This window comes from Elgaria multicarinata, chromosome 1 (genome assembly GCF_023053635.1).
Source record: "Elgaria multicarinata webbii isolate HBS135686 ecotype San Diego chromosome 1, rElgMul1.1.pri, whole genome shotgun sequence".
Taxonomy (NCBI): Eukaryota; Metazoa; Chordata; class Lepidosauria; order Squamata; family Anguidae; genus Elgaria; species Elgaria multicarinata.
The window spans coordinates 121,615,666-121,641,803 of record NC_086171.1 but is presented as its reverse complement, the minus strand read 5'-3'; the positions used below and the strand labels follow the sequence as shown (position 1 = coordinate 121,641,803).

The 26,138-nt window shown below is 40.3% G+C and overlaps 2 protein-coding genes across 3 annotated transcripts; one reads left to right on the top strand and one right to left on the bottom strand.

Annotated features, from left to right (window-relative positions):
• Positions 1-11: 11 nt before the first annotated feature.
• On the top strand, positions 12-10,925 carry TRMT13 (tRNA methyltransferase 13 homolog). 2 transcript variants are annotated; one of them, XM_063135756.1, is made up of 11 exons: positions 12-151; positions 3,323-3,369; positions 3,492-3,558; positions 4,246-4,308; positions 5,544-5,613; positions 5,882-5,988; positions 6,640-6,807; positions 7,077-7,143; positions 8,699-8,773; positions 9,479-9,899; positions 10,228-10,925. In XM_063135756.1, the coding sequence occupies exons 1-11, from the start codon at positions 17-19 to the stop codon at positions 10,421-10,423; spliced, it is 1,416 nt and encodes a 471-aa protein (XP_062991826.1). In that variant the 5' UTR covers positions 12-16; the 3' UTR covers positions 10,424-10,925. The 2 variants fall into 2 exon arrangements, with proteins under 2 accessions (XP_062991826.1, XP_062991816.1); XM_063135746.1 differs by having other exon boundaries at positions 5,541-5,613.
• Positions 8,651-22,861, bottom strand: LRRC39 (leucine rich repeat containing 39). The gene is made up of 10 exons (XM_063135767.1): positions 22,762-22,861; positions 22,209-22,422; positions 21,316-21,421; positions 18,392-18,548; positions 16,737-16,873; positions 15,687-15,832; positions 14,543-14,695; positions 13,758-13,897; positions 10,653-10,744; positions 8,651-8,923 (listed from the first exon to the last, which is right to left on the bottom strand). The coding sequence occupies exons 2-9, from the start codon at positions 22,367-22,369 to the stop codon at positions 10,698-10,700; spliced, it is 1,047 nt and encodes a 348-aa protein (XP_062991837.1). The 5' UTR covers positions 22,370-22,422; positions 22,762-22,861; the 3' UTR covers positions 8,651-8,923; positions 10,653-10,697.
• Positions 22,862-26,138: the final 3,277 nt, after the last annotated feature.

The window sequence follows — 26,138 nt, the reverse complement described above, 5'->3', positions numbered from 1 at the left end:
GTGACAGCGAAACAAGATGGCGGCGCCCGCCGAGTCGGTTTCCCCTCAGCCTGGGCGGTGCGCCTATTTCGTGGAACGGAAGCGGCGCTTCTGCAAGATGGTCCCGGCCCAGGGCAGGCGCTTCTGTGGGGAGCACGGCGCTCACGCCGAGGTAGTAGTCGGCAGGCAGGCAGGCTGGCTGGCTGGCTAAGTTAACTGCAGGGGCGCCGAGGGGAAGTAGGACACTGGCTTCTTTCGGCAAAGAGAAGCGTCGGGGGTTCAAGAAGCCTGTTTGTCGGCAACACGGAGAAAGCGAAATCCAATTTACACAAGGACTAATTCGTTTGGTCTGAATAAGCGTGACACCGTACCACGCATTTCCAGATATAGGTGAAGTGATGAGGCAAAGCCACTTTGCATATGTTCAGAGGCGTTCGGCGTTTCACAGGTTTCAGCTTGCCCCTCTTTAACGGGACTCCATGCCGTTGTCTTTAGTACCCGGTACAAATGCAATAGACACAGAGGGGTTCGGACGACACGCTAATCAACAGTTGTTTTCCATTTTGTTCCATTTATTTATTTATTTATTTATTGCATTTTTATACCGCCCAATAGGCGAAGCTTCCTGGGCGGTTCGCCCCCGGTGATTAGCGTGTCGTCCGACCCGGCCAGATTTTTCCCATGCTAAGTAAAAGCTCCCTCTGTTTTTTAATTTATGTCTCCTGCCAGAAAAGACAATGGAACTAGAAACTGACACCGAGGCTGTAGCATGACTCACTTAACATTTTTTTTTTTTAGCCATCCTCCTCCTGATTTAGGTAGGACTTAGAACACTTTGAGGTGGGTTGCTTATTGTGCCAGTGCCTTCATTCATTCATTCACATTTAACAGGGGAAGACTGTAATCCACCAGAGTTTTATGAGTAATTCTTTTCCCTCCTTTACTGCAGAAAATGGGACTTTAAAAAATATTGGTCACCCTAGGACGTATCTATCTATCTATCTATCTATCTATCTATCTATCTAAAATGCTTAGGTATGTTTCCGTACAGGCTTCAGCTGATACAGGTTGCTAAGCAACAGTAACAATGTGTAACGTCAGCTGATACAGGTTGCTAAGCCCCTCGCCCGACTCCTCTGGGCTTTCCAAGGTAATCCTACCCCACTTTCTGCCTCTTCACTCCCCGCCCCCACGAAGGGGGCAGCGCCATGGTCCAGAGCATAAGCGAGGCACGGCCGAGGCCCTGGCCTAATCTCATGTGATCTGGGCGGGTGGCCCAAGGCTGACAGGAACCCTGGGGAGAGGGTCTGGATCATGAGCGAGGCATGGCCGGGGCTCTTGGTGGCCGGGTGAGAGGTCGCTTGCCTGCTGCGAGCCCAGGCCCTGGCCTAATCTCATGCGAGCTGGGCGGGCGCCCCAAGGCCGACAGGAACCCTGGGGAGCGGGGGACACCTGCTTCCCCTCCCCTGACCTCCTTGCCCCCAGGTCTGCCAGACGGCGCTGTATCGGCGGCCTCCAAGCAGCCTGCGCCCCCGCGATATTTAATTAATAAACTTTAAGATATGCTACAACAGCATATGTTACGCTGGGTAGCTAGTTTTGAGGAAATCTGTTGAGAAATTGAGTGTAAACCACGCAGGGTGCTTCCAGTTGAGGTTTTCATGGAATTTTGCAGGAAGTCCAGATGATGGGCTCCATCGCACCAGCATTTTATCACACTCTCATCATGCATGGTTTGCTGTTTTGCACCATGGTACTCACATGACGTCATGCCTGTCTTGCAGTCACCCCAACTCTTCCCCTCCATTTTCTGTGTTTCCCTAGAGTGGGGAAAGCTCGTTTTATTTCCTCCATGTGGGATTAAAGCACCCTTCCAACCCTGTGTATTGCCGTTCTCGCACTAAGTCCTTTGTTGGGGGGGTGTGCTTTGAAGGGAGGTCTTGCTGAGGGAGGAGGGCAGGGTGGTTCTCCTCCTCCAGCATGCAGTGTTGAACAAACGGGCTTGTGTTGACTCAGCTGAATGACAAGAACCAATGAACTGGAGGGGGAAGGAGGAGGAGAAGGGACAGGGTGGAATGGGAGAGCAAACAAGCGAAAGGAGATTTCAGTAGTATAGTGGCAATGCCACAAACACACGTGAAAGGGACCATTAGTTTGAACCGCTAATGAAACAGAGACGGAAATTGTGGAGGCAAACCAGGGGGGAAAAAGTAGGTGTGATGGCGCCCAATATAATCTTCCATTTGTAACCCTCCTGTGTGTTCCCATTATTTCCATGTTTTTTCATTCTCCCCTCCCCCCCCCCCAAAAAAAAAACTAAGGAAGAAAAGATGTATACTGCCATGTAGCACTAAGGGCCTTCCATCTGGAAGCATCCATAGTCAATTCTATTACAGTATGTTGGCTGTTTTTATATTTTACTAACCAATGTACCCAGCTTTGCACAGGTTGGAATAAACCTTACTGGGACTAAAAAGCAAATGTACACAACTGTCAGAGTTGGACGCATTGTGCTTTTATATGAGTGAATGCACAGCTCCTGGCACCCTTGCCGTGGTGCACTTCTATAGCCTTCTGAGGTAGAGATCTGCCCACTCCATTCCTCTGAGGGAAGTCAGTCACCTAGTGACTGAAGATGGTACTGCAGGCTTCAAACACCAACACATTTAAATTAATTAAAATTAGGACACAATACTATTGTGTTCTCACTGCTTGGAAGCCCCTGAACTCGAAGACTTCCAAGTTTCCAATGTCCTGCAAGTAGGAGGAGAGGTGATCTCTGTCTCCCTATCCTCCGTCTTTCCTGATTTTTGCTAGACAGGCTTTTCAGCCTATCTAAAGAGGGCACTTCAGGGGCAGGGGGAAGGCTGGAGGAGGCTCAAAATAACTCATATCCTGGCCTCTTTGGTCTCCTCCCCTCCCCACCCACTGGAATACCCCCTTTCATCCCCTTTTGCTTTTCCGACCTCAGAGAAGCAGTCGGCGCAGTTCTTTTTGCGCCAGCTGTGAGGGGGAGGGGGTTAGAATTGGATTTCTGACCTCGGAGGGGTTTTCCAAGCTGTCTTCTGGTCCATGGGATGCATAATGTGTTTTACAAATAAAATGATCTTGACGTGCGTGCCCCAAAAGTTGCCCAGCATGTATGCTACCCGTCAAGTGTTCTGGTTTCACAGGCCTGAAGCTGTGGCACTGACAGACATATATCATCTTTTATTATTATATATGATTACAATGTATCTACATACTTCAGAAATTCCCTATATTATGTATATGTAGTTTAAAAAGAAGGAATGACTGCTCAGTACACTATATTAAATTTCAAACCTTTTTTTTTTTTAATTAGGATGAAAATAGCAGAAAAAGGATTCCTTGCCCTTTGGATCCAAAACAGTAAGCCAGCTATATTTTTGTGTGTGTGTGTGTGTGTGTGTGTGTGTGTGTGTGTGTGTGTGTGTGCATTCTTTTAAGAATGTGAACAGCATTGCTTGTTTTCTTTCCATTTCTGACTTTAGCACTGTATATGAAGATCAGCTACAAAAACACTTGAAAAAGTGTAATTCAAGAGAGAAGCCAAAGCCTGTAAGTTTTCTTGGAACTGTTTGAAGGAATTAAAGTGGTCTCTAAAATGTGTAAGCACAGCTGTTTTATGCAACGGTTCTCCCTTCTGCAAGTACTGTAACGAGAAATGTGCTGCTTATGTGGGTGGTACTTTATATTACAGCAAAGCACATTGTTTATGGAGTTCTGGGCACCCTTAAAGCTGTGGATATCGAAATATAAGGCAGGATTTAGTCATCACATCTGAGGAGGGGATGACAAAAGCACTAAATCAGTTTTTAAAAGGAGATAAATAAAAGAGATTGCATAAAAATAATGAAAAAAGAGAAAGGGGTGGAGAATAGTTTTTGAAAGCACAGGAATAAAATAAAGTTTGACTAAATATGACTACATAAAAAGAACCATGTAAAGTGAAATTAGCATTCACTGCTTTCTCATTTTGAACTTCTTATTCTGGTTACAGAAAGTAAACCAACTTTGGTTTACCTTCCCTCCAGGCACTTTGAGCATTATTAAAATCAAGATGACCATTGTGATTGTCTTAATGGAGTAGTTTGATCAAGCCTTGGTGAAAAAAATGGATTGTGTTTTTCATTCAACCTTTTAATTAAAGGCTAGGTGAATCATTATCAACATACTGAAAAATAGTGCATATTGTTGAATCATAATTAAACTGTAACTTGATATTTGTTCGTTGGTTTACTTAAGGTCTACTTTGTTCAAGATATTAATGCAGGAGTGAAAGACGCAACAGAGTTGCCTGAAGAACAGGTGAATGTTTTTTTTAAAAAAATAGATGTTGTTTATCACACATGATAATCAAGGAGGCAGAGTTCATCCGCCAGTTACACAGGGTTCTCTAGTGCAAGAATGCTGCACTCTGTTGTAGATGCTGCAGCATCAGAGGCAATAAGCCTATATACACCAATTACTGGGGAACATGGATAGGACGGTGGTATTGCACTGTGTCCTGCTTATGGGTTCCTGGTCAACAGCTGGTTGGCCACTGTGTGAACAGTGTGCTGGACTAGATGGAGCCTTGGTCTGATCCAGCATGACTCTTCTTATGTTCTTAACTTGAATGCCCAGATTTTATTACAATCTGCGTTGACCATGGTTTTGGAGCAAGACTTAGTAGACTTTGCACTTATGTTTTTTCATTGATTAAGTTGTCTTCCTCGGGATAGAGCTGTTTCTTTGCTTTGGGCTTAGGCAGAAACTTGCTCCTGATCTTTTTTGAGGCATCTCACCTAAAACAACTTTGTACAGGATCTAGGTGACTGCATCCATTTCACGTCTGCTGTTATCTCTTTCATCCCAAATCACCAGACTTGTGTAGGTCATAGGCAAGCTTTCTGATCCTAGTGCCACCCAGAAGTTTTGGATTTCAGCTGTCATCAGCCCCAGCCAGTATGGCCAATGATCCAGAATGGTGGGAGATGTAATCCAAAACATCTGAAGGCATTAGCTTAGGGTATTGCTTAGGGCGCAATCCTGTGTCTGTTTAGACAGAAAAATCTCCTACAACTCCCAGTTTTCCTCAGCCAGCTTTGCTATAGGAAGTTTTCCTATCCAAACAGGCATAAGATTGCATCCTTATCCTAAGTATCCTTTTTCAAAAGTAGACATCGCTGACATCGCTAATAACCATTCTGCTAGATGTGTGTTTGTCCTTACAAGCTACAGTGAGGACAGCAAAACATTGAGTACTCCTAGATAAGGGAATTGTGCCATATTTATTACCACAGTAAACTCCTCTTTGCTCTCCAGTGGCTACATTTTGTAATTGAAGAGAATTTGAGTATCATGCCCAGCAGAGTTGTATGTGGTCACCTCTTTCTGTTGACTAGCACCAATCTAATGGATTTGCATATTGTTTGGAGCAGGCCAAATTTGATACTGATTATTTGAGCATTATTCTGCTTGGTTTATGTGGGCTAACCTTTTGTTAGATAAACAAAGAGAAGACACTTTGTATAAATGTCCTTTTCTGTACATTCCAGCAGGTACCAATTTCTACACTTTCAAAAGAAAAGTTAGAGGACTTAATTAGGAAGCTAAGAAGAGCAAGTAACAGTGAGTCTGCTTTTTATTTTTAGATTAGGTTATGTTGGTGCTGAAAAATCAAACATTTTAGGAATATGTCTTATGGTTACATCCTAATTGTTTTAGAAATAGTTATTGGACACCTATTAAACTCTAGCTGTTTAAAATAATTACTTAGCCAAATTAGACTCTGATATGACATTGACAACTCAGCATTAAAACATATTCTCCTGGAAGGTAGTTCTTTTCAGCTACCTCAACTAAAACGCAATGGAATAACTCTGCATCTTATTTATAGGTGTAAATTATGTACTTAAGGACCAAACCCTCTCTCATCAGGCCTTACAAGAGGCTCTAAAAGACCCCCAAAATGGAGATGCAGCTTTTAAGCATTTGAAACAACAGGTAATAAATATATCTTTCTTAGCAGTGAATATTATCTTTTCCATAATTTTCTGGTTATTTTCAAGTTGGTTTGTAATCTCAGCAGTTGACTTATAAAACTCTTAACTTTTTACAGTATATTCTTTACATTCTCAAAACATTAGCAGCATTACCTGGAGATTTCTTTTAAAAAGTGTTGCTGAATCTAATTTTATTTATGAAACTGCTTAGTGCATAATGGAACTTTTGTTCACATCTCTCTTGTTCTGAGTTTTAATATGAAATAAACCCTTATCCATAGATGCTAAAAGTAAATGCTGTAGCATTGCATAATTAATAATCAAAAGGATGTGTGACTACAGTTTACATACAATTTACATCAATCTGAATCTGCTGAAAATAATTATGCAATAATCTGATCCTCAATTCCCATCTCAAATATCTATAATAGGGTCCTATGCACAGGGGAAAAAAGAGATGTCACAAGAACAGGAATCCCAGAAGCCAAAGCAAAATATGTTGTACCAGTATGTCCCATACGTATAGGAAGAATCAGAATTAGTAATTTAGTATGCGTTATGAAAAATTATCAAGAGATACATGAATGCTTTCCATCTGATATTACAGAAAATAAGTTTGCTGGGTTCATAAATAATCTTTTGACATCTGTAGGCTTCTATATTAGGTAACATGGAAAGACTGCATTTGCTTGGATCAGGGAACTGTTACGTTGAATTTGGAGCTGGGCGAGGGAAGCTGTCCCACTGGGTGGATATAGCCTTACAAGATGCTCAGGATGTTCATTTTCTTCTTGTTGAAAGAGCAGCTACCAGGTTCAAGGTAGGGCATTACTGCGAGCTTTCATTTTTTGCATTCTGTGTTATTCAAGTTTGGTTGGTTGGTTTATTTTAGTACAAACAATTTCCCAATAAAATTTCAAAAGCTAAATTCATTCCGTTTTAAAATCATGCCAATAACACCACCATAAGCAATGAATCACTTTTAATACTGCGTGTTTTTGTTTTGAGCTGAAAAGTTATAACCAGAATTTTCTGAGCAGATTATTGGGTGGCCATTCTTTCATAATAACAGATTGTTTTGTTTACAAGGTAGATGGCAAGCACAGAAAAAATGGCTTTGAAAGGCTTCAAGTTGATATCCAGCATTTATGTTTAAGTAAGTTGCTCACTTGTTTACATAAGTTTCAATTACAGATTTTTTTAATGAACTTTGTGAAAGACAGTGCAGAAGAACATGATGATTTTAGGACAGATTAAGGCAGGTTCAGTCCTATTAATGTCAGTTAAATGTGAGAGCCAGAGTGGAGCAGTGGCTGGAGAATTGGGTTGAGATGCCAAGATTCTGTAATAAATGTTTAAATATGATTTTTGAAGTGCTTGCCCAACTGCATGGGTTGCATCTTAACCCTTGTCATCACATTGAAGTGAAATGTGTTCTGAACTCTTTGCAGAAAATGCTAGATTCAAATGTAACAAGTATTATGCAATTTACTGGAAGTGCAGCGCTTGAGCATTGGGGATTCCCATGACTCTAGTAGAATCCTGTTCCCCTCTCCCTTCATGTGCAGTGGAGCAAGTTGTTGGGGAGATACTGTTAAGCATGAATAAGTTGCCCTGAAGGAAGGGCTGGATGGAGATATGGGAGGTATGCACAGATTTCCCATTCTCTCTTGTGGGGTGTGTTTGCATAAGCAGGAGGAAAAGGAAAAAGAGGGGTCTGTTGAATTTATGGGAATCCCTGCATATGGATGCTGCTCTCATTATGAACTGTACTGTGCACAAACCAAATAACACCAGGACCATTTTGCATTAAATGGGTTTTAGGATGCAGCACCCATGTTTTGTTAATAAGTAATTCTGAAACAAGATGGTAATTCTAAGCATAATCCAGCTGCTATAAGTCAAGTGATTGGGGAAAGGAGGCAGATAAGTCTATCCAAATGGTTTCTAGGTAGATGATACCACCATTACGCAAATAGTGACCTCAAGGGCCAGAATCTATTTACATATAAGAATTGATGAAGTTACACTTTAGAAGAAAGACATCACATATTTAAGACCAAAGTATTCCACTAGGTCTATATAAATAGCACATAGTACTAGATTCTTCTTGTGGTCTCTATTTGTATTTTTTTTTTTAAAAAAAAAATCATAGTTAATCACAAACCAGGTCAGATACACAAATCAATTAGAATGCTTTGATTTCATGTGAATTATACTGATAGGCTTCTACCCTGCATATTTGGATTGCCATCAGATAACTAGTTTCAGCTTAATCCTATATACTTCTAGTTTATTGAAGAGGGCTATTGCCTTGATGCCCTGCTTGTGGGTTTCCCAGAGTCAGCTGAAAAAACTTGTGGGAGAGAGGTTACTGGACTAGATGGACCTATAGTCTGATGGTTCAGCAGGCCTCTTTAGATTTCTGATACTTGTTATCCTACTATGCTTTTTGAATCCTCATTTTGTTTACCTTTTATCTCGGTATCTCTCGCTGGCCTGTAGATATACACATATGCGATGTGTATGTAATACCAGGCTGTATTTAATCTGAAAACAATGTACAGCACCATGTACATTGATGGTGCTATATAAATAATAATAATAATAATAATTGAAGCAATTCTTTTGACTGCTTCATGTACATGTGTATAGCATTTAAAAAGATGCAGGCTGGAAGTAGTAATTCTTGGATTCTTTGTATTTTTCAGATAAGGTACCTGTTCTCGGGAAGGAGAAGCTACCTGTGATAGGCATTGGAAAGCATGTATGTGGTGCTGCAACAGGTACAAATTGTACAGATTTTCAGTGTTGGTGAAGATACTAGGTTGGGGAAACCTGTTGTTGGACTGCAGCATCCATTGTTCTTGACCATTGGCTGGGACTGATGGAAGTTGGAGTCTAACACCCTATGAAGGAGTACAGGTTCCCCACCTCTGGTGAAGAGAAAGAAGATGATTAAAGCATAGTCCACACAGCTAGTTTTGCTTAAAATTATACAAAGTTGAAAGGTCACATCAATCAGTGCAAGCTTTGACTTTATTCTGAGTATCAGTATTTCATTGCCTCTTTCTTTTGCTTCTGAAGACTCTAGATCTGCTTAAAATATCCATAAAAAATGTAATTTAAAGGTAAGAATACAAAGTAATCTAAGGAAGCAAGTAATACGGCTTACCAAATACTTCCCTACATTTACATTTAATATACTTTGGCTGCAGTTCTATTCACACTTAACTAAGTCCTATTGAACTCACTAAACCTGGAAAACATATGTAGAACTGGGCAGTAATGCTAAAATGATAGCTTGAAAATGTTGCACCATATATATGGTACATAGGTAAATGAGTCCCATTTTTCAAGTGTAAGAGATTGAATCAGATGAAAAGATGGTCCAGATATCGTATTATACAGAAATTTCATAACATTATATGCCTTTATTATTTATATTGTATAAAGCAGCCACCGTTCAAACAGTACGTATGTATTCACAGATCTTGCTTTGAGATGCTTAATTGAAACATATGCAAAAACTTGTGACAAAAAGGAAAGTCCTGCACCTAAACGCTTCAAGATTGATGAAGGAAACATAACTTCTAATAATTCTGATGAAACACTTAACAGCTTTATAAATGACCACTGGAGCCCTGTGGCTGGAATTGTTATTGCACTATGTTGCCATCACAGGTGTGAGTGGCAGCATTACGTAGGCCAAGAATTCTTTGCAACAGTAGGACTTGGGGCAATGGAATTCAATTATTTTAAAAGAATGACAAGCTGGGCTACTTGTGGCATGAGAGAATCTGCAACAAAAGTCTATGAAACTGACACACAGAATGAAGAACAAAGTAATGAGAAAGAAGAACATGACCAAGATGACAGAAGTGTTGAGTGCAATTTGGATAGCCTCCAAGGGTATGTGATCATTTTCGATACAAGTTCCTGAAATAAATACGGTATGCACTTCATATCTTTCAAATATGTTGATCAGGAGAACTATTTTCCCAACCGAAACGTATTTTGTAATTGAATGCAAATGACATGGTTTTAAAGTGGACTCTAGTCCACAAAATTGTGCCATAATAAATTTGTTAGTCTTTAAGGTGCTATAGGATTCTTAATTGTTTATAGATTGTAAGCAAATTTAAGCCTTCTGGATGCATTATAATGCTCTAAATCTAATGTCCTGATTTGATTCTTTGAAATGTTGGTATATTCTAACTTTTTCCCCTTTTGGTTCTAGGCTACTAAACACTGAAGAACGAAAACAGATAGGTCACCTTTGCAAACTGTTGATTGATTATGGTCGGATTCAATATTTACAGCAGAGAGGGTATGAAGCGGTGTTGCAGCACTATACAGATTGCAGTGTGTCCTTAGAAAATGTACTCTTGACAGCTGTGCCATATAAGTCTTCATTAGCCCCCTCAACTGCTTAAAAGCAAGAGGATTTCAGAATGGTTAAACACACAGTTTGTAGGAACTTCCTTAATTTCTATCCAGTATTGTTCTTACCAAACTGATACTGGTTTTTATAATCTACTGTGGAACCAGAAGAAGGAAGCACCAATTTACTCCTTTGCATTAAGAGAATACCTCAACATCTTTGCTACAGTGAATATGAATGCTCTTCAGTGTTTTTGTGCTTGGAAGAACTATAATAGTTACCTTCCAGTAACAGTGAAAACCCAGATTGGCATGGATTTATTTTTTTCATTTGTCAGCCGAGGCATCAGCTAGGATATCACTTTCCATGTTTTCTGAAAGAGAAGAAGCTTAATGGAACAAATCCACATGCCAAGAAACTTAAATTTATATTTTAAAAAATGTAATGAGAAGAGATTTATAATTCTCTATAACCTTTTTGTAAGAGTTTTTAAAACATGTTTTTAAATTGCCTTTGAACTGTGCATTCGCATAAGATTAAAGTACTTAATTGAAGTCTGATCAGTATTTTTTCCCCCAGCTAGCAATGACTATGGGCCATACTCAACTTTACATTTCAAGTGTTTCTCTTTCAAAATAGCAGCTATGGGCTCCAGATTTGCGTTGAGACCAGAGTACGCAGGTTTAACCTTTTCTGCTGTGCCAAGGTAACAAGGAAAATCCTATCCACTGATATAGCAATTTATCTCAGGAGGGGGATTGTTTTTATTAGGGAAAGGGTTAACCCCCTTTCTGTGCACTGCAGTCCTGATCCTGTTTATTTCCCCACCACTATGCATATTTTTAAAAGAAAACACACACAACACCAAGCTGCCTGTAACATTTCGTCTGTTTCTCCAGAACCTCTGCCATCAGAGACTTAGGGTGCTTCACATGCCCCAGAACAATGTGGAAGAACAGGTTCTAAGCTCCCCTTGCTAATCTTGGCATGAAGCCCTTTTCAAAAACAAAAACAAAACAATCAAAGGCAGGAGCTTAGATACCATTTTAGATAAAATTCTTATTAAAACAAGAGTGTGATAAAGAGGACAAACATTAAAAGTAGAAAGGTACAGGATTAGTGTAGATGCCTTTCTTCACTGCTTAGCTCTGGTAGAATTGTATGTTCTAAAAGGCAGGCCATTTCAAAGAGCATCAGATAGAACAGCAGCAAAAAGAAGGCAAGCTACTAGTCCCACTTGCTGCTTTAAAAAAATCCTGCCCAAACATTAGGAGCATGCCTTCAGGGGGTTGCCCACCCATGGTTGGACTAAAATTCCCATCATTCCTGTCCAGTGACTATTCTGGGTCCTTCTGATGAGAGTTATTATTATTATTATATTTATTTGTATCCCGCCTTTTGCCCAATGCTGGGCCTCAAGGCGGCCTTACTAAGTTTAAAATATACATGGGGTGAGGAGGGAAACAGAACCATAAACAATTAAAAATACACAACAAAATTATAAAACATTAACATAGATGGAGGGCTGGATTATTCTCCAAAGGTCTGCTTGAACAAAAAAGTTTTAGCCTGCTTCCGAAAGCCCATCAAGGAGGGAGCCAGCCTAGCTTCCCCAGGAAGAGAGTTTCAGAGCAACGGACCAGCCACCGAGAAGGCCCTCTCCCATGTTCCCACCAAGCGTGCCTGTGAAGAAGGTGGGACTAAAAGAAGGGCCTCTCCAGAAGATCTCAAAGCACGGGCAGGCTCATAAGGGAGAATACGTTCTTTCAAATAACCTGGACCCGAACCATATAGAGCTTTATAGGTCATAACCAGCACTTTGAATTGTGCCCGGAAACAGACTGGAAGCCAGTGGAGCTGTTTTAACAGGGGAGTTGTATGCTCCCTGTAACCAGCCCCGGTCAACAATCTGGCTGCAGCTCCCAAGAGTTGGAGTCCAACAACACCTGAAGAGCCACAGGTTGCTCACCCCTGCTAGTCTTTGTGTCAAATGCAGCTAGTCTAATAAGTTACAAATATATTAGCATTTAAATCGAGAAAGGGATGAGGCAGATAATCTGGCAGACCAAATAAATTGGTTCCCTGTACGTGACACTCAGGATTCAGACACAGGAAGTTAAAAGTACATTCAAGTTAGGAATGGCTATGTTTCCAGCTTTGTCCTCCAAAGTGGAGCTTGAACACTACAAAATGCCGTAGTACAATCTCAAACAAACTCCAGATCATCACACTTGTGGCTCTATTTTAACAATGGTTATTAGCTGCAAGAGCTACATAGATAACTGTTAAAATTATAGGCTACTTTGAGCTGACTTGATCATTAAGATGATGATTATATATGGGGGATGGGGGAGATATTTCAATGAAGTCAATTTCTGCAGTAAATGTAATTCATATTTTCAGAATGAATATTTAACGCAGATTAAAACAAACACGTACGGTGTGGGTCAAATTAAGTTAATTGTAATGTTAGTGACAGGAACACTGTCTTGCAAAGTCAACATTCCATGATGCTGACTTAATTCTTCTCAATGTGGGAGAGAGTAGTTCCCCCTCCATCAAGTTTCAGTCATGTTTATCTCTGAAAGGTCAATGGTAGCATTAAATAGGCAGCTGTGTGTATTCAGCTTTGCAATAAGACACTAGCTAGACTACTGACCTACTGCAACTGCAGTGGGAAACGATAGTTGCCAAACCCTTTTTCTTATTTCCTGTCTGGTTTTCTGTCATATGTGAGAAACAAATGGGTTCCTGGAAGAGCTTGTTCTCATTTTGCATGCACCCTGATATGAGACTCATTGCTACTAGTCAAGGCATTGGTTATTACTTAGCTGTAGGGAAATAATATCGAGCTCCATAACCAATGTTTTGACGTTGGCTTATTTCAAAAATTAACCACAGTCAGTCCAGAAGGCACTACAGCTATAGTTATGCTTCTGAACATCTTCAGGCCATGGAAGGTACAACACTTGAGTCTCAGGCTTCTCTCACCCTGTTCATGGCACACCATTGAGGGCAAAACTACCCATTATTTCTGCAAACACAGGTTCCCATTTTGCTGAATAATGTGACGGAACATTTTCAGAAGAAATCTGTTTTCCTTCAGGAAACCTTATTTTCAAGGAGGACATGAGACCTAAGATGACACATGCAAACATGCTTTGTTGTTTCCCCAATATGCCATAAACTAGCTTTTGATAGTTTGGAGAGAAATGACTTCGTTTCTCCTGCAGTTGGTAAAGTGGCAGCAACGATCTAAAACAGAACCTTCTTCCCTGAGGAAGATTAAAATGTAAAGGACTATGAGGTTGTATCACTTCAAAAGCCAGGGGCATATTTTCCTTGCTGAATTCAGATTTGCTTTCACTTTAACTGTATAAAGATACCTTTTCTGCTGAGTGACTCCTGAATGTATGCGTGCATGAATTGAATTCCATACAGTTCTCGTTCCTCTTCCTCTTCAGTATTCTCACAAGGGGGAAGTGTTACCTGCAGCTTCAGTGGGTTGTCTCTGAAGTTGACAAATCTAGTGATATATTAGAGTGTTAATGAAATGGCTTTCCCCCCCCAAACAAAAAACCACACAAACAAAAACAGGAAGGCTGATTCAAGCCTAACAATCTGATCCTCAGGTAAAATTGTGAGTAGCACAACTTCTGAAGTTCACTTTAATAGAAGCTTCCATTTTGGATTAACCTCAGTTTAGCATTATGACCAAACAAACTATGGTTAGTCTTACTGGTGTGTTTAAACAAACCAGCTTCTTAAAGTATGAAATTGGCTTGTGTAACAAACCCAAACTTTCCCCCTCCATTCTAGAACATGTCCTTGAATAAAGGATATGACCAGGCATCTGTAGGTACCCAAATCTGTATTATTCCATATCTGAGGCTTGATTCCTCAATGCTGGAGCATCCAACATGATTTACCTTTTAAAGACACACCAGACCTGCATGCAACCCATTTGTGCCTTAGCTCACACTGGGAATCATTGGTGTTTGGAAATGCAAAATTAACAATAAGCAGAAGCTTCAATCTTGCATGCTACTATTCAAACCATGCAGGGTTTGTGGCACTATGCAACATTTCAGTTTTTACTTAATCATAAGCAATATTGTTCTGTGCATTTGTCCACGGCAGGGGAAGATTCCAGCAGTGACTTTCCTCTCACCTTAGGTCTGTCATGTCCTTCATGCAAGCAGGAATATCCTGGAGTTTGTTGTTGGTGAGGACAAGGGTGCTCAGATTTTTTAGGTTACAAATGGATTCTGGTAAGAAAGCGATTTCATTTCTTTGGAGCCACAAAGTGTGCAGGTTTTCTGCTCTATAAAGTCAAATGGATCTATTAAATTATGAAGAAAATCACCTGGTTATATATACATATGTTTTCAACTTCTCTGGCTCTGTAATTTCCCATTGTGGCCATAGTCTTGGAGTGTGGCATGGATGGTGTCTTATGAGCAATTTATCAGAAGTCTTCAGTTATAGAATCACTTGCAGCATGGTGTGGCTAAATCTCCATCTGGGATCTTGAAAAGATTGTGGTAATCAGGGCTGACAATACCAAACCATTAGTCTGACTCAATGGAGGGAAGGCCCTTATAAATTATTTGATAAGTACCATAGCTTTTCTAGGGGAGAATATAGCCAACGAAGTAAAACAGTTTCCACCAAAATAGTTCTGTCATTCACCTGCTCGCCTTTCTCCATCATACCCATGGGAGGGCTTTCAGTACTCCTCATCAGTATATGAGCTCAAGCTACTAGCTCGATTAGGCAGGGGTGACAGAAGGTAGACCAGGATCCACTGGTAGACTTCTGAGTTATTTGCAGTAGATCAGCAACCGGTTTTGACTCCCAGGCTATAAATGAGGGATTTATAGCACGCTCGTGACTAGCTGCTCATGGAAGTTTGCGGGTCAATTTCATGACATTGTTATAAGGCAGGACGTCTCTTGCCCTTTCCCCCACCCCCTTATCCAGCTGTCAGAAAACACATAATCAGTTTTAGAAAATAAATCCACCAAATTGCCCCACGTATTACAGGTGTTGTGCTATAATTCCACCACTAGATAGCAACTAAATAAAAGTTCAAGCTCAAGGCAGAGACAGGAAGTATTCCATCGAAACCATGTGGCTACCTGTGTAATGAGCCAACTGCAAACTTGGGATGAAAATCGAAGCAGAAAGCAGCAGGTTTTTGTTTTGTTTTTTGCTTTTATTTCTGTTTAATGTAGAGAAGCTGCCAGTGGTTTAACAATAGTGACAACAAAAAGCCTTTTCCCTCCTTCTAAATTAGGCTGTTGTATATTTACCTATCAAGATTGCCAGGGATTTCCTTAAGTTTGTTACTCCCCATGTCTAACCATTCCAGGCTTGGCATATCCAGGATGACTGATGGGAAGGCAGTAAACTGGTTCATGCTCAGATCCAGGTGATAAAGCTTCTTCATTTCACTGAGCTGAGGAAAAGAAGGAAAGATCAGCAATAGTAATACAGCTCTCTAAACCATGTTTCAACAGAGGAATGGCTTGGGCTGTAATCATTGAGGAAGGACTGGATCTAATTTTTGTGCATTTGGGCATTAGACTGCAGTGGTCTGACTCAAAGGGTGGGACTGGGAAAGAGGAGATCTCTGCACATTACTCATGTTACTTGTGTGATCTTGAACCCACTGATCTTCAGAGTTCCAGGATTTCTCAATGGGACCTAGACAGGTGCCTGCCCTTATTAGGACCTGTTGCCAGCTAAGATCAAGTCATTTCCTTTCAGAAAATCCTTTAGACAACACTGGCACTACTCTACAGTTTTGGATTTATAATCAGGGTGCATTTTTATGGCGCCTATTTTAGAATTGACTAGCTACAAGAGTAAGTAAGATGAGTCATACCGAAATGTCTGCAGGGCAGATATTTTGAGTACCCTGCAAAATGCACCTGTATCAATGAACAAATCTGCTCTATTCCTACAGCAACCAATAATTTCCTCTGTTTCTCCAGGCAGACGTTTATGACAAAGGAGTACACTAAACTCATCACTGTGGGGAGAATGGAGTGCAGGCAGTACTGAACAGCCTTCCCAGACTTCAAGATGTTTAAGTAGAGTGACAAGGGAAAACTTGCTGTTATTGAAATTTGTCAAGTGAAGGGCTGCTGCAACCAGGCAAACCTTGGCCACTGCATTATAGCCACTTTGTGGTGGCACCAGTCTCCCAAACGGTGCCTCCATGTCAGTACTGCTCGATCATGAGCCCAGTGAGAGTCGGGCTAAATTGGTGCTTAGCGCAGGAACAGGTCCAGCACTAGTTACTCTGGTATTAAAATGGTCTTTATCAAACATGCCCAAAGAGAACAGTCTTTCCAAACCTGATGGGGAAGGTCACAGATGTCTCGATTCACTGCCAGCTCCAGTCTTTCTAAGCTGACACAATTGCTTAGCTCTTTAGGAACAGATTTAATTTTATTGTAACTGAGGATCAACTCTTGTAGATTTGGCAACTGACCTGCAGAAGTTACAAATAAAATAAAAACCTTAGTAATATGTTGACTTGTAAAACATTTATTTTTCAATAAATAGTATACCATTAAAAGTCAGAGAAAATGTCAAGAAAAGATGAACAGTGTTTCGGATCAGCTGTTAAAGATTTTGACAGCTCTCTATATCCCCCCCCCCCCCGCCAATGACTTTAGAGTTAAGTTGGGTCCATCTTCACGGATCAAGCAAAGGTATTATTTTGCTCTCACACATCCACAAAAAAATCAAATTGCTGAAGGGTCACTATTCGTATTCTGTTTTACTTTCTGGTTATAGGCCTAGTAGGGCCCCAGCTAACAACTAATTTTTAATGAGGCCCATAATGTAGCAAGTTATGTGGGGCACATAACATTGCCCCTACCTATGGATTCCTTCCCTTAGAAGTCAAGACAAGAGGGCACTTTAATTTCCTTATTTCCCCTTCTTTACATCAGCAGCAGGAGGCAGAGGGGATGGGATTGATTGCTCAGAGATGGTTTATGGGATAATGGGGAGGGGGGAGGAGGAAACGTGAGCAGGCAATGGTGGACCAGATCAAACTGACTTTCTAATATGACTGATGGAAGCCTTTTTAAACTAGCTTGAATATAGTATAGGACTCAAAAGGGCAATTACAATTTTAACTATAAATGCTGTCCTCCATTTATTTATTTGTCTATTTATATTCTTATTTATGCCACCTTCAAGGACAGATCCACAAGAAGGAGCTTCTGCTTTGACAGAGCTCTTGACTTTATGTGACAGCGCAGCGATTCATTTTCATTTCCTTGTCTCTTGGTTCAGATGAATGTATGAAAAGGGAGAACTGTAATAGACCCTCTGCCCATGCCAGGAGAGGAGAGGAAGCCATAGTGCCCTTTCCCGGTATCTTACTTTTGGCAAAGAAAGGAATTATGTTGAACGATGCAAGGGAACTTGGGATCTGAGGTTATGCTAAAGATCAGATGACATTGGGGGGGGGGCGGGCAATTGAGCCCCTAGGTTCCAGGCATCTATCTCTAGCCTATGAGGAAAGCATGAAGGCAGTACACAGTCAAAAGGGATAAGAAAGTACAACAGCTGAGTGAATTCCAGCTGCTTGCTGCTGTGCCCCCTTTCCTCAGAGGGCCTCAGTAGAAGGTTCTGTCTAGGTGACAGGAAGACACTAATTGGTGACTAGGAAGGACCAATGACAAGGGCAGGAAATTTTGCCTAAATAATCCTGCCACCATGTCTTTTCTGTTACTGAGACTAGATTCTAATATGACTTTACTGTGAGCCAGTTCTGGAAGCCAGTTCAAGAGCCCAGTGGTCTATAAGTTGGGATATGAGTTTCAAAACAAAGAGAATTAGTAGTTACAAAATATACTTTATTCAAAGAAGAGAAATCTTAATGGATTAGGAAGGAAATGTTATTCAAAAAAAGAGCTCCAAAAAAGGTTGTGAAACTCCTGATTCAGAAGTGAAACAATAGCTGAGAACTAAACATTTTCAGCATTCAACTCACCGATCTCCCTAGGAATTTCTGCAATGGAATTTCGAGACAGATCTAGAACAATGAGGTTTTGAAAGCGACCAATGAATTGAGGGATTTTTACCAAACCAGTTCTGTGAAGTTGCCATTCCTGGAGGTGGTTCAGTTTCAGTAAGCAAGAAGGTAGAGTCTAAATTTGTGGGGAGATAATTGAGCTTGTTAGATCAAACACTACAATAATCCAATCGGTTTTGGACTAAATAAGAGAATAAACAAAGGTAGACTGAAGCAAATGAATTAATATCAACACAAGTTGTTTAATTGATTCTCTTCCTCTTTGTATAATACTTTTCAAGATTCAATTACTTGATGAGAGAAAATACTCAATTAATATTCATCTAGCCTTTTCCTCATCCAGTTTTTAGTCCTACAGTGCAATCCTATGCCTATATACTCAGACATAAATCCATATAGTTCAATGAGGCTTTCTCTTAGGTAAATGTGTATAGAATTCCAATTATGTTTACTTTTATTTACAGTGGTTTTTGTTGTAGAGTGTAAGACCATTACGCAAGTCTTAACTTAATGTATTTTATAAAGCATTTCAGAATGTATTTTTAAGGTGCTCAACAATATAGTATTACTGTACAATAGCTTCTAAACGTTGCAGAGGATTAAATTACCAGAATAGAATTCTGGTTAATCTTAAATTTGGGAGGATTCCAGCACTGATTTTATGCCAGGTGAGCACATGAAGAGATGGTGGCAAGATGAATCGCCATCAGCATGTTACTCAACTATCGTTTTGCCTTGATGAAGCAGGTTCTGGTTCAATTTTAACCATATGAAAGTCAACCCTTCTATAGCAGTCAGAGCCACAATGATATGAATTAAATCATTCCAGTACTTATTTGACATTGCATTTGTTAGGATTCTCTGATCATAAATGATTGACTTCAAAAGAATCATTCAGAATATCAAAATTAAGATGAATGTGAGGATCTGTCTCAGCCTTTCCCAACCTGCTGCCCTTCAGATGTGTTGGATTACAACCCCATCATTCCCAACCAGCTTTGCCAAGTGCCATGCTAGCTGGGGATGGTGGGAGCTGTAGTCCAACAGGCAGATAAATCTCATGGTGCACCTGGTCCAATATACCTATTTATTTTATTTATTTAAAATGATTTTAGGCTGCCTTTAAGGGTAGAACATTCTCAAGACATCATACAAAATGAAGCTATACATAAATATACATGAAATATACATAAAAATCAAACAGAAAAGCAAGAAATAAATACTATAAAAACACTACAAAAACAGGTAACACCAAGAAAACAGACTAACTTCCCCTATATATACTCAATCAAGCTTTAATATTTTGTCAAAGGAGGCCTTTTTGGCAGTTCTGCAGCCAACAGAATGCAACCATGTAACATCATTAAAATCTGCATTCTCAGTTGTACCCACCCACCCTCTGGAATACCCTCTCCTGTGTGGTTCAGGAGGCATAAAATGTAATGACTTTTAAATGCTTTCTGGGCATGCACTTGTTCACTCAAGTTTTCCATCAGTATCATCATCAGCATCATCAATTTATTTCTTACCTGCCTCTCCATTTTGATCAAGGCGGGGAACAGCAGTAAGTATAAAATATCTAGCATATCCATGGTATGCTGCAGCTCTGTTTTACTGTTTTGTTTTGTTGCAAACTGTTTTGGTATTCTATATATTCTTTAGCTGTGGTCTTTATAATATTTTCTATGGAAAACAGCTAGATATTTTATTATATTAAGGGGTTTTCTAGTCTAGTCCTTTCCCCACTAGCTAGTTTTTTTACACATTTGGTGTTGTTCTACATTGAAGAATATCCATATAAGCAGTTTCTTCCATGTGCATATGAAATGGTACTAGGAACTATATGATTATTTGCACATGTACATCCAACCTGTTTAAGCTGGTTAGTTTGATATTTCAAAGTTTTACCCATACTCAAAGCTGGCATGATTATCTTAAGTCCCAATTATTTCAATGGGTCTATTCTAAGTAGGACTCACATTGGATACAATCCAGTATGTTCTGCTTGTGTTAGGGCAGCCATATTGAGAGGGCAGGAGCCTTGACCTCTTTTGTATCTAGTCACTTTAGCTATACTCCTGCAGCTTTACCTGTTGTGATGAAGAGGGAATTTCAGCAGGTGTCATTTGTATGCATGCAGCACCTGCTGAAATTCCCTTTTCTATACAACTGTTAAAGATACGGGAGCCCTGTCCTCCTTTTCATATGGCCACCCTAGGTTATGTATATATAAACAATATTATAAAAAAATACATGTCTCCAAGCGCATGCTCTCATCCAAAAGAAATGAAGCGCTGCAGCTCTCCAAGAAGTGAGGAGTGCAGAACAGTAGATCAAACTGATGATGTGAAACACCGAAGCAATGTAAACTCTTTTGTTAGTTGTATATATAAGGTGCTGGTTCTTGCCTTCAAAGCCCTACATGGTCTAGGTCCAAGGTACCTTAGGAAGCGCCTCTTCCCCTATACTCCAGCCTGCCACTTAAGGTCCTCGAAGGGTTACCTGCTCTGACTGCCGAATATAGATGGGCATCACGTGCCAGAGGACCTTTTCCTTTGCCACCCATCAGATGTAGGGTTGAAATGTGCCTGCCGACTTCTTTGTATGTCTTTAAGCAGGCATTAAAGACTCTGTTAGTCTGGCAGGCCTTCCCTTTTTAGAATCCTTTTGCTGACCATTATATCTTTTTATGCTGTATGGTTTTATTGATTGTTTCATCTTTTAAAATTGTTTTTAACATTTTTGTGCTACCTATGGTATTTTATTGATTGTTTTTATTTTGTTTAAATTGTGTTAACTTTGTATGCTGCCTAGGGTATTCTGTATATAGGCAGGTATAAATGGAAATAATAATATAATAATAATAATAATACGAATAATACCTTCCATTCTTCCTGTTCAATCCTTAGAACAGCCTTTCCATCTTCAGTGCTTACTTTTTCCTGAAGCTTGGCCAAACTGGCCCTTTCTTCCCAAACAAGTGTCAATCTACAAACAAAGTTACAACGCTTTTAATTTCCAACTTTTAATTTCCAAAATTCTGATCTATAGACATGGTCAGAAGTCAGGGCCCAGGATAGGTCAGGTAATGGTGCCTGGTACTGTTATCAAATACATAAGCAAGAACTGACATTTGTCACTTCGTAATGAAAAGGTACTAGGCCACTGTACTGATCTGTACTAACAAGGTATCCTTTAAATGCTGATGGCATACTGTCATAGGCCTGGTTTACACACTAGGAGGATGGGGCATTAGAATTCTGGATTGTATCACTTCAGCCTACAGACCTGGGGGTGGGGTGGGGTGAGTAGCATATTTGAACACTCCACCAAGTTAAGAGTTGCTACTTCCACCCATCCCATTGCTTTCCCCTTCTTTTTCTTAGGGGAGCATTAAAAATGTAATTTAAATGGTACAGTACACCTTACCTCCTCGTTCCACTGCACATGTAGACCAGGCCTCAAATGAGATTGTTTAACTGAACAAACAACCTCCCTGCAAATAAAAAACCTTGCATGTCTTGCAGAATGGTTCAAGCCCAACTTTACCTGCCATTAGTTGTCTCCTTGCAAAGGGTTGTTATGCTCACCCTGACCCCTTCTTTTTATTAAAAATGTAACTTTCCACCAGATTTCAGGACTCTGACTGGAATGAGATTGAAGTGGTACAGTGTGCCTTACCACCTCATTCTGTTACATTATATAGGCCAGGCCTCCAAAGAGATAGTTCAGCTCATGAAGCTTTGAAATCTTCTAAATCTTGCTAAATACTTACCTCCCTGCAGTCCTCTGCCTGAATTCTTTTTCTTTTCGAAGGTCTTCCTTTATTTTTTCAATTCTGACTTCCCAAAGTGCCTTAACAGCTGTAAAGGAGCCAACGCAAACTGCCTTTTCAGCCGTGGCTGTTCCATATTCTGATTCAGCATCTGGTTTCATTTTTCTGCATCACTATGCCATACCGGAGCGTCATGTATATAAGAGCGGAAAACCTGGAGAGATTGTCAAGTGTCTTAGACCCTGTAACTTCAACTAACTTCCAACAAAAACTTCCACAGCAAAACAACAACAACAAAAAACCCACAGCCTGGGATGGTTGGAGCCACCTTTGCGGGCCTCTGCATTCAAGCAGCAAGAAAGAATTTTGTGGCTTGGACAGACAGAGCCTGACAATTATGCCATGAAACACTGATCATGAACTGCCAGGCATCTGAAAAGCGTGATCCCAAGTTTAGCTGCAACATAATATCCAGCTCACTCCACAGGCCAGCAAGCCCCTTGCCAATGAATTCACCTCCAGACATTAAGAGAAGCATTTTGTAACAACTTACTGAAATCATTGTCTGTTTTTCCGTGGCTTGTTGCTTTCTGACGGACAGAAATCAGTCTTGAATCTTGAATGGTTTGCTGAAGCCATTTACAAACCTCACACCAGCTATGACAAGGTGAAATGTAATGCCAGCCAAGTTCTAATTTTAACCCATGACACAGGCTGGGAATAGTAAGTATTGCTGTGGCTAGACGCCATCCCTCTCTAAAAGTATTTCCCATTTTGAATCTGTTTCTACTGTTCAGCTGCTCTGGACAAAGGAAGATATTTTTCTATGTTTACTGTAATATCACTATGGTTACAATTAATGAGATGAATAAGGAATTTGGTATGGAAGAACTGCCATTTGGAGGGGGGTCAGAACATTGAAAATGGGACATAATGAGAAACATTTTCAAGTGCTTTATTGGAAAGTTCCCCAGACATGTTTTAAGTATGTTTTATCTGGAAGGAAAAAGTATTTTAATATTGTATTATCTTATGGTCAGTACTCTAAAACAGTCCAAATCCATCACAATGTCAGCATATCAGAATTGGCAATCCACAACCATTATTATTATTATTATTATTATTATTATTATTTATTTATTTATATAGCACCATCAATGTACATGGTGCTGTACAGAGTAAAACAGTAAATAGCAAGACTCTGCCGCATAGGCTTACAATCTAATAAAATCATAGTAAAACAATAAGGAGGGGAAGAGAATGCAAACAGACACAGGGTAGGGTAAGCAGGCACAGGGTAGGGTAAAACTAACAGTATAAAGTCTGCACAACATCAAGTTTTAAAAGCTTTAGGAAAAAGAAAAGTTTTTAGTTGAGCTTTAAAAGCTGCGATTGAAGTTGTAGTTCTCAAATGTTCTGGAAGAGCGTTCCAGGCGTAAGGGGCAGCAGAAGAAAATGGACGGAGCCGAGCAAGGGAAGTAGAGGCCCTTGGGCAGGCGAGAAACATGGCATCAGAGGAGCGAAGAGCACGAGCGGGGCAATAGTGTGAGATGAGAGAGGAGAGATAGGAAGGAGCTAGACCGTGAAAAGCTTTGAAGGTTAACAGGAGAAGTTTATATTGGATTCTGAAGTGAATTGGAAGCCAATGAAGAGATTTCAGAAGTGGAGTAACATGGTCAGAGCGGCGAGCCAAGAAGATGATCTTTGCGGCAGAGTGGTGAACAGAAACCAACGGACTGATGTGAGAAGAAGGAAGGCCAGAGAGAAGAAGGTTGCAGTAGTCCAACCGTGAAATAACCAGTGCATGAACAAGTGTCTTGGCGGAAGAGACAGACAAAAATGATCGAATCCTGGCAATATTATACAGGAAAAATCGACAAGATTTAGCTACTGCCTCAATAGGCAACGTGGTCCCCACAAGAACCAATGTGCCCCCCGACACCTTCCTCAGTGCCCGCTGTGGGATCCTACTCCTCCCAGATTTTATTTAAAAGTATTTTATCTTTTCTTACTGGCAGCTGAGGTTACTTCAAAGTGAAGTGGGAGCCGCTAGCTGATGCCATCTTAATTTCCCATGAATGCATCTGGGCAGGTTACTTGTCCTTTGTGACTAGTCATGCCCACCCATGGCAGCCATTTTATGGTTATGCCTAGGACAGTTTCCCAAATTACCAAATGTGCCTATAGGCCAAAAAGTTTGTCTACCCCTGACCCTAGAGCAGCCTCAGACCATAAGCCTTACTGGATCCCATCACTGTGAGATTGTTTAGGCACCAATTAATATTTATTTATTTCATTTCTCTGTCACCCCATAGCTGAAGAGCTCTGGGTGGCTTATAAAAAATAGAGCAGCTATCTCTAGGACTCGCAAGGTGTTTCCTCCTTCCAAACACACCTCATTCCATTAGTGCAGGACTCTTTCCTAGGGACCTGGAGATAATGAATCCCTAACTAACTCTAGGACTTCCTCATTTAGGCCCACACAATACAATTAGCCTACATGTAAGCACATTGCTAAAAAGTGTGATTCCCAATGGTGCCGAGGAAAATGTTTAATTTCAATCAACTTCATGTGCCAATGAGCTCAAAGTACTGCTTTCTCATGAGGAGACTAATGGTGGGTGCTGTAGCCCCTATCTAGGTATGTAGATTTATGTTCTTGAAGGACGTAAAGCCACATAACACCTCCAGATAAAAGTCTAAAGCCACAGACGTTGTAAGAAAACAAGATTTATTAAGAACAGACAACAATCAAAAAGAAATGTTAAGGCAGAATATACTTTTTTTAAAAAAATCAGCAAGAGCTAGTATAAAATTCTGCATGGATCTACAGGAGACATGAGTATCATTTCACATGTCTTCCCCCAGTCCCCCAGCCCCTCAGAACACCAAATATAGGGAAAAGTCTCTAATAGGAGATATTTTACCTCAACCTTCTTTTAAGGTATTTAAAACAAACAAACAAACCACCCTACTCATTTATGAGCTGATTCGGATATGTAGCCAAATAATCCTTCAAACACAGGATAAAAGATCTTAAAAAATGAACATTGTGAGTGCACAATATTAGGTTTCTATTGAGCACTTCGTTCATATGATTTTAATCATGCCTGCCTGCTTTAGAGGCATACTCGCTTTTAATCTTGCTGAAAAGCTGTGCATTCATGTGTTATTTACCTGAAAGCCTTTTCTTCTTCTTCTGAGGTTTCAGCCACTCTTAGGGCTAGTCTGTATAATACATTTAATCTATGCACAAGCACACAGAAAAATGGAGTGTGAATCCCAATGGTGGTGTGGGAAATCTTCAACTGAAACCAGTCCATCTATTTTGTGTCCGCTGTTTCTTCAGAGAATATATTTATTTAAATGTGTGTTCACATTTCTACTATTGTACGCAAGGCAGTGAATGCCTTTCCTTCCCTCTCACAGTTTCCTAGTTGCCTCTTGAGCCCCAGATATACATTCATATGGACAAACATAATGCATGAATTGGCTATTAGCAAGCTCCATGATTGTGGTGGCTGAAGAAATTTCATTATGATCACATCGACTGATACCAGCTATATTTGTGATTGCCTCTTTCACACATGAAATTTGTCCACAGCAGTATGTGGAGATATTAAAAAATATACGTGCAAACTATCCCTTAAAAAGCTCTGTTACATTTGTTATATTTTATACAGAATACTTAGCACATCTCCATATCGGCACCAAGAATTGTCCAAATTCAATTTGGCTCTAGGGATACTTCAGAAATCTCTTCTTGAAAGCACCTGCTTTTGCAGGGAGAAGAGCTACTCATGTATGACTCCTCAGTATATCTTGTAAAGTTGGCCTTTACACACTGCTCTTGGATACTTCTAAGGTCTTCTCATATTGAGAACTGCTTCACACATCACTGAAGTACCAGATGCATATGTACCTGCAGTG

Coding starts and splice junctions, on each gene's coding strand:
- LRRC39 (XM_063135767.1), bottom strand. CDS start 22,369: ATGAAACCAGATGCTGAATCAGAATATGGAACAGCCACGGCTGAAAAG. Junction 18,549..21,315: donor TTGAACAGGAAGAATGGAAG/GTATTATTCGTA, acceptor CCACAAATTTAG/ACTCTACCTTCTTGCTTACT. Junction 15,833..16,736: donor TCTGTGACCTTCCCCATCAG/GTTTGGAAAGAC, acceptor TCTTTTCCTCAG/CTCAGTGAAATGAAGAAGCT.
- TRMT13 (XM_063135746.1), top strand. CDS start 17: ATGGCGGCGCCCGCCGAGTCGGTTTCCCCTCAGCCTGGGCGGTGCGCC. Junction 3,559..4,245: donor CAAGAGAGAAGCCAAAGCCT/GTAAGTTTTCTT, acceptor GGTTTACTTAAG/GTCTACTTTGTTCAAGATAT. Junction 4,309..5,540: donor CAGAGTTGCCTGAAGAACAG/GTGAATGTTTTT, acceptor TGTACATTCCAG/CAGGTACCAATTTCTACACT.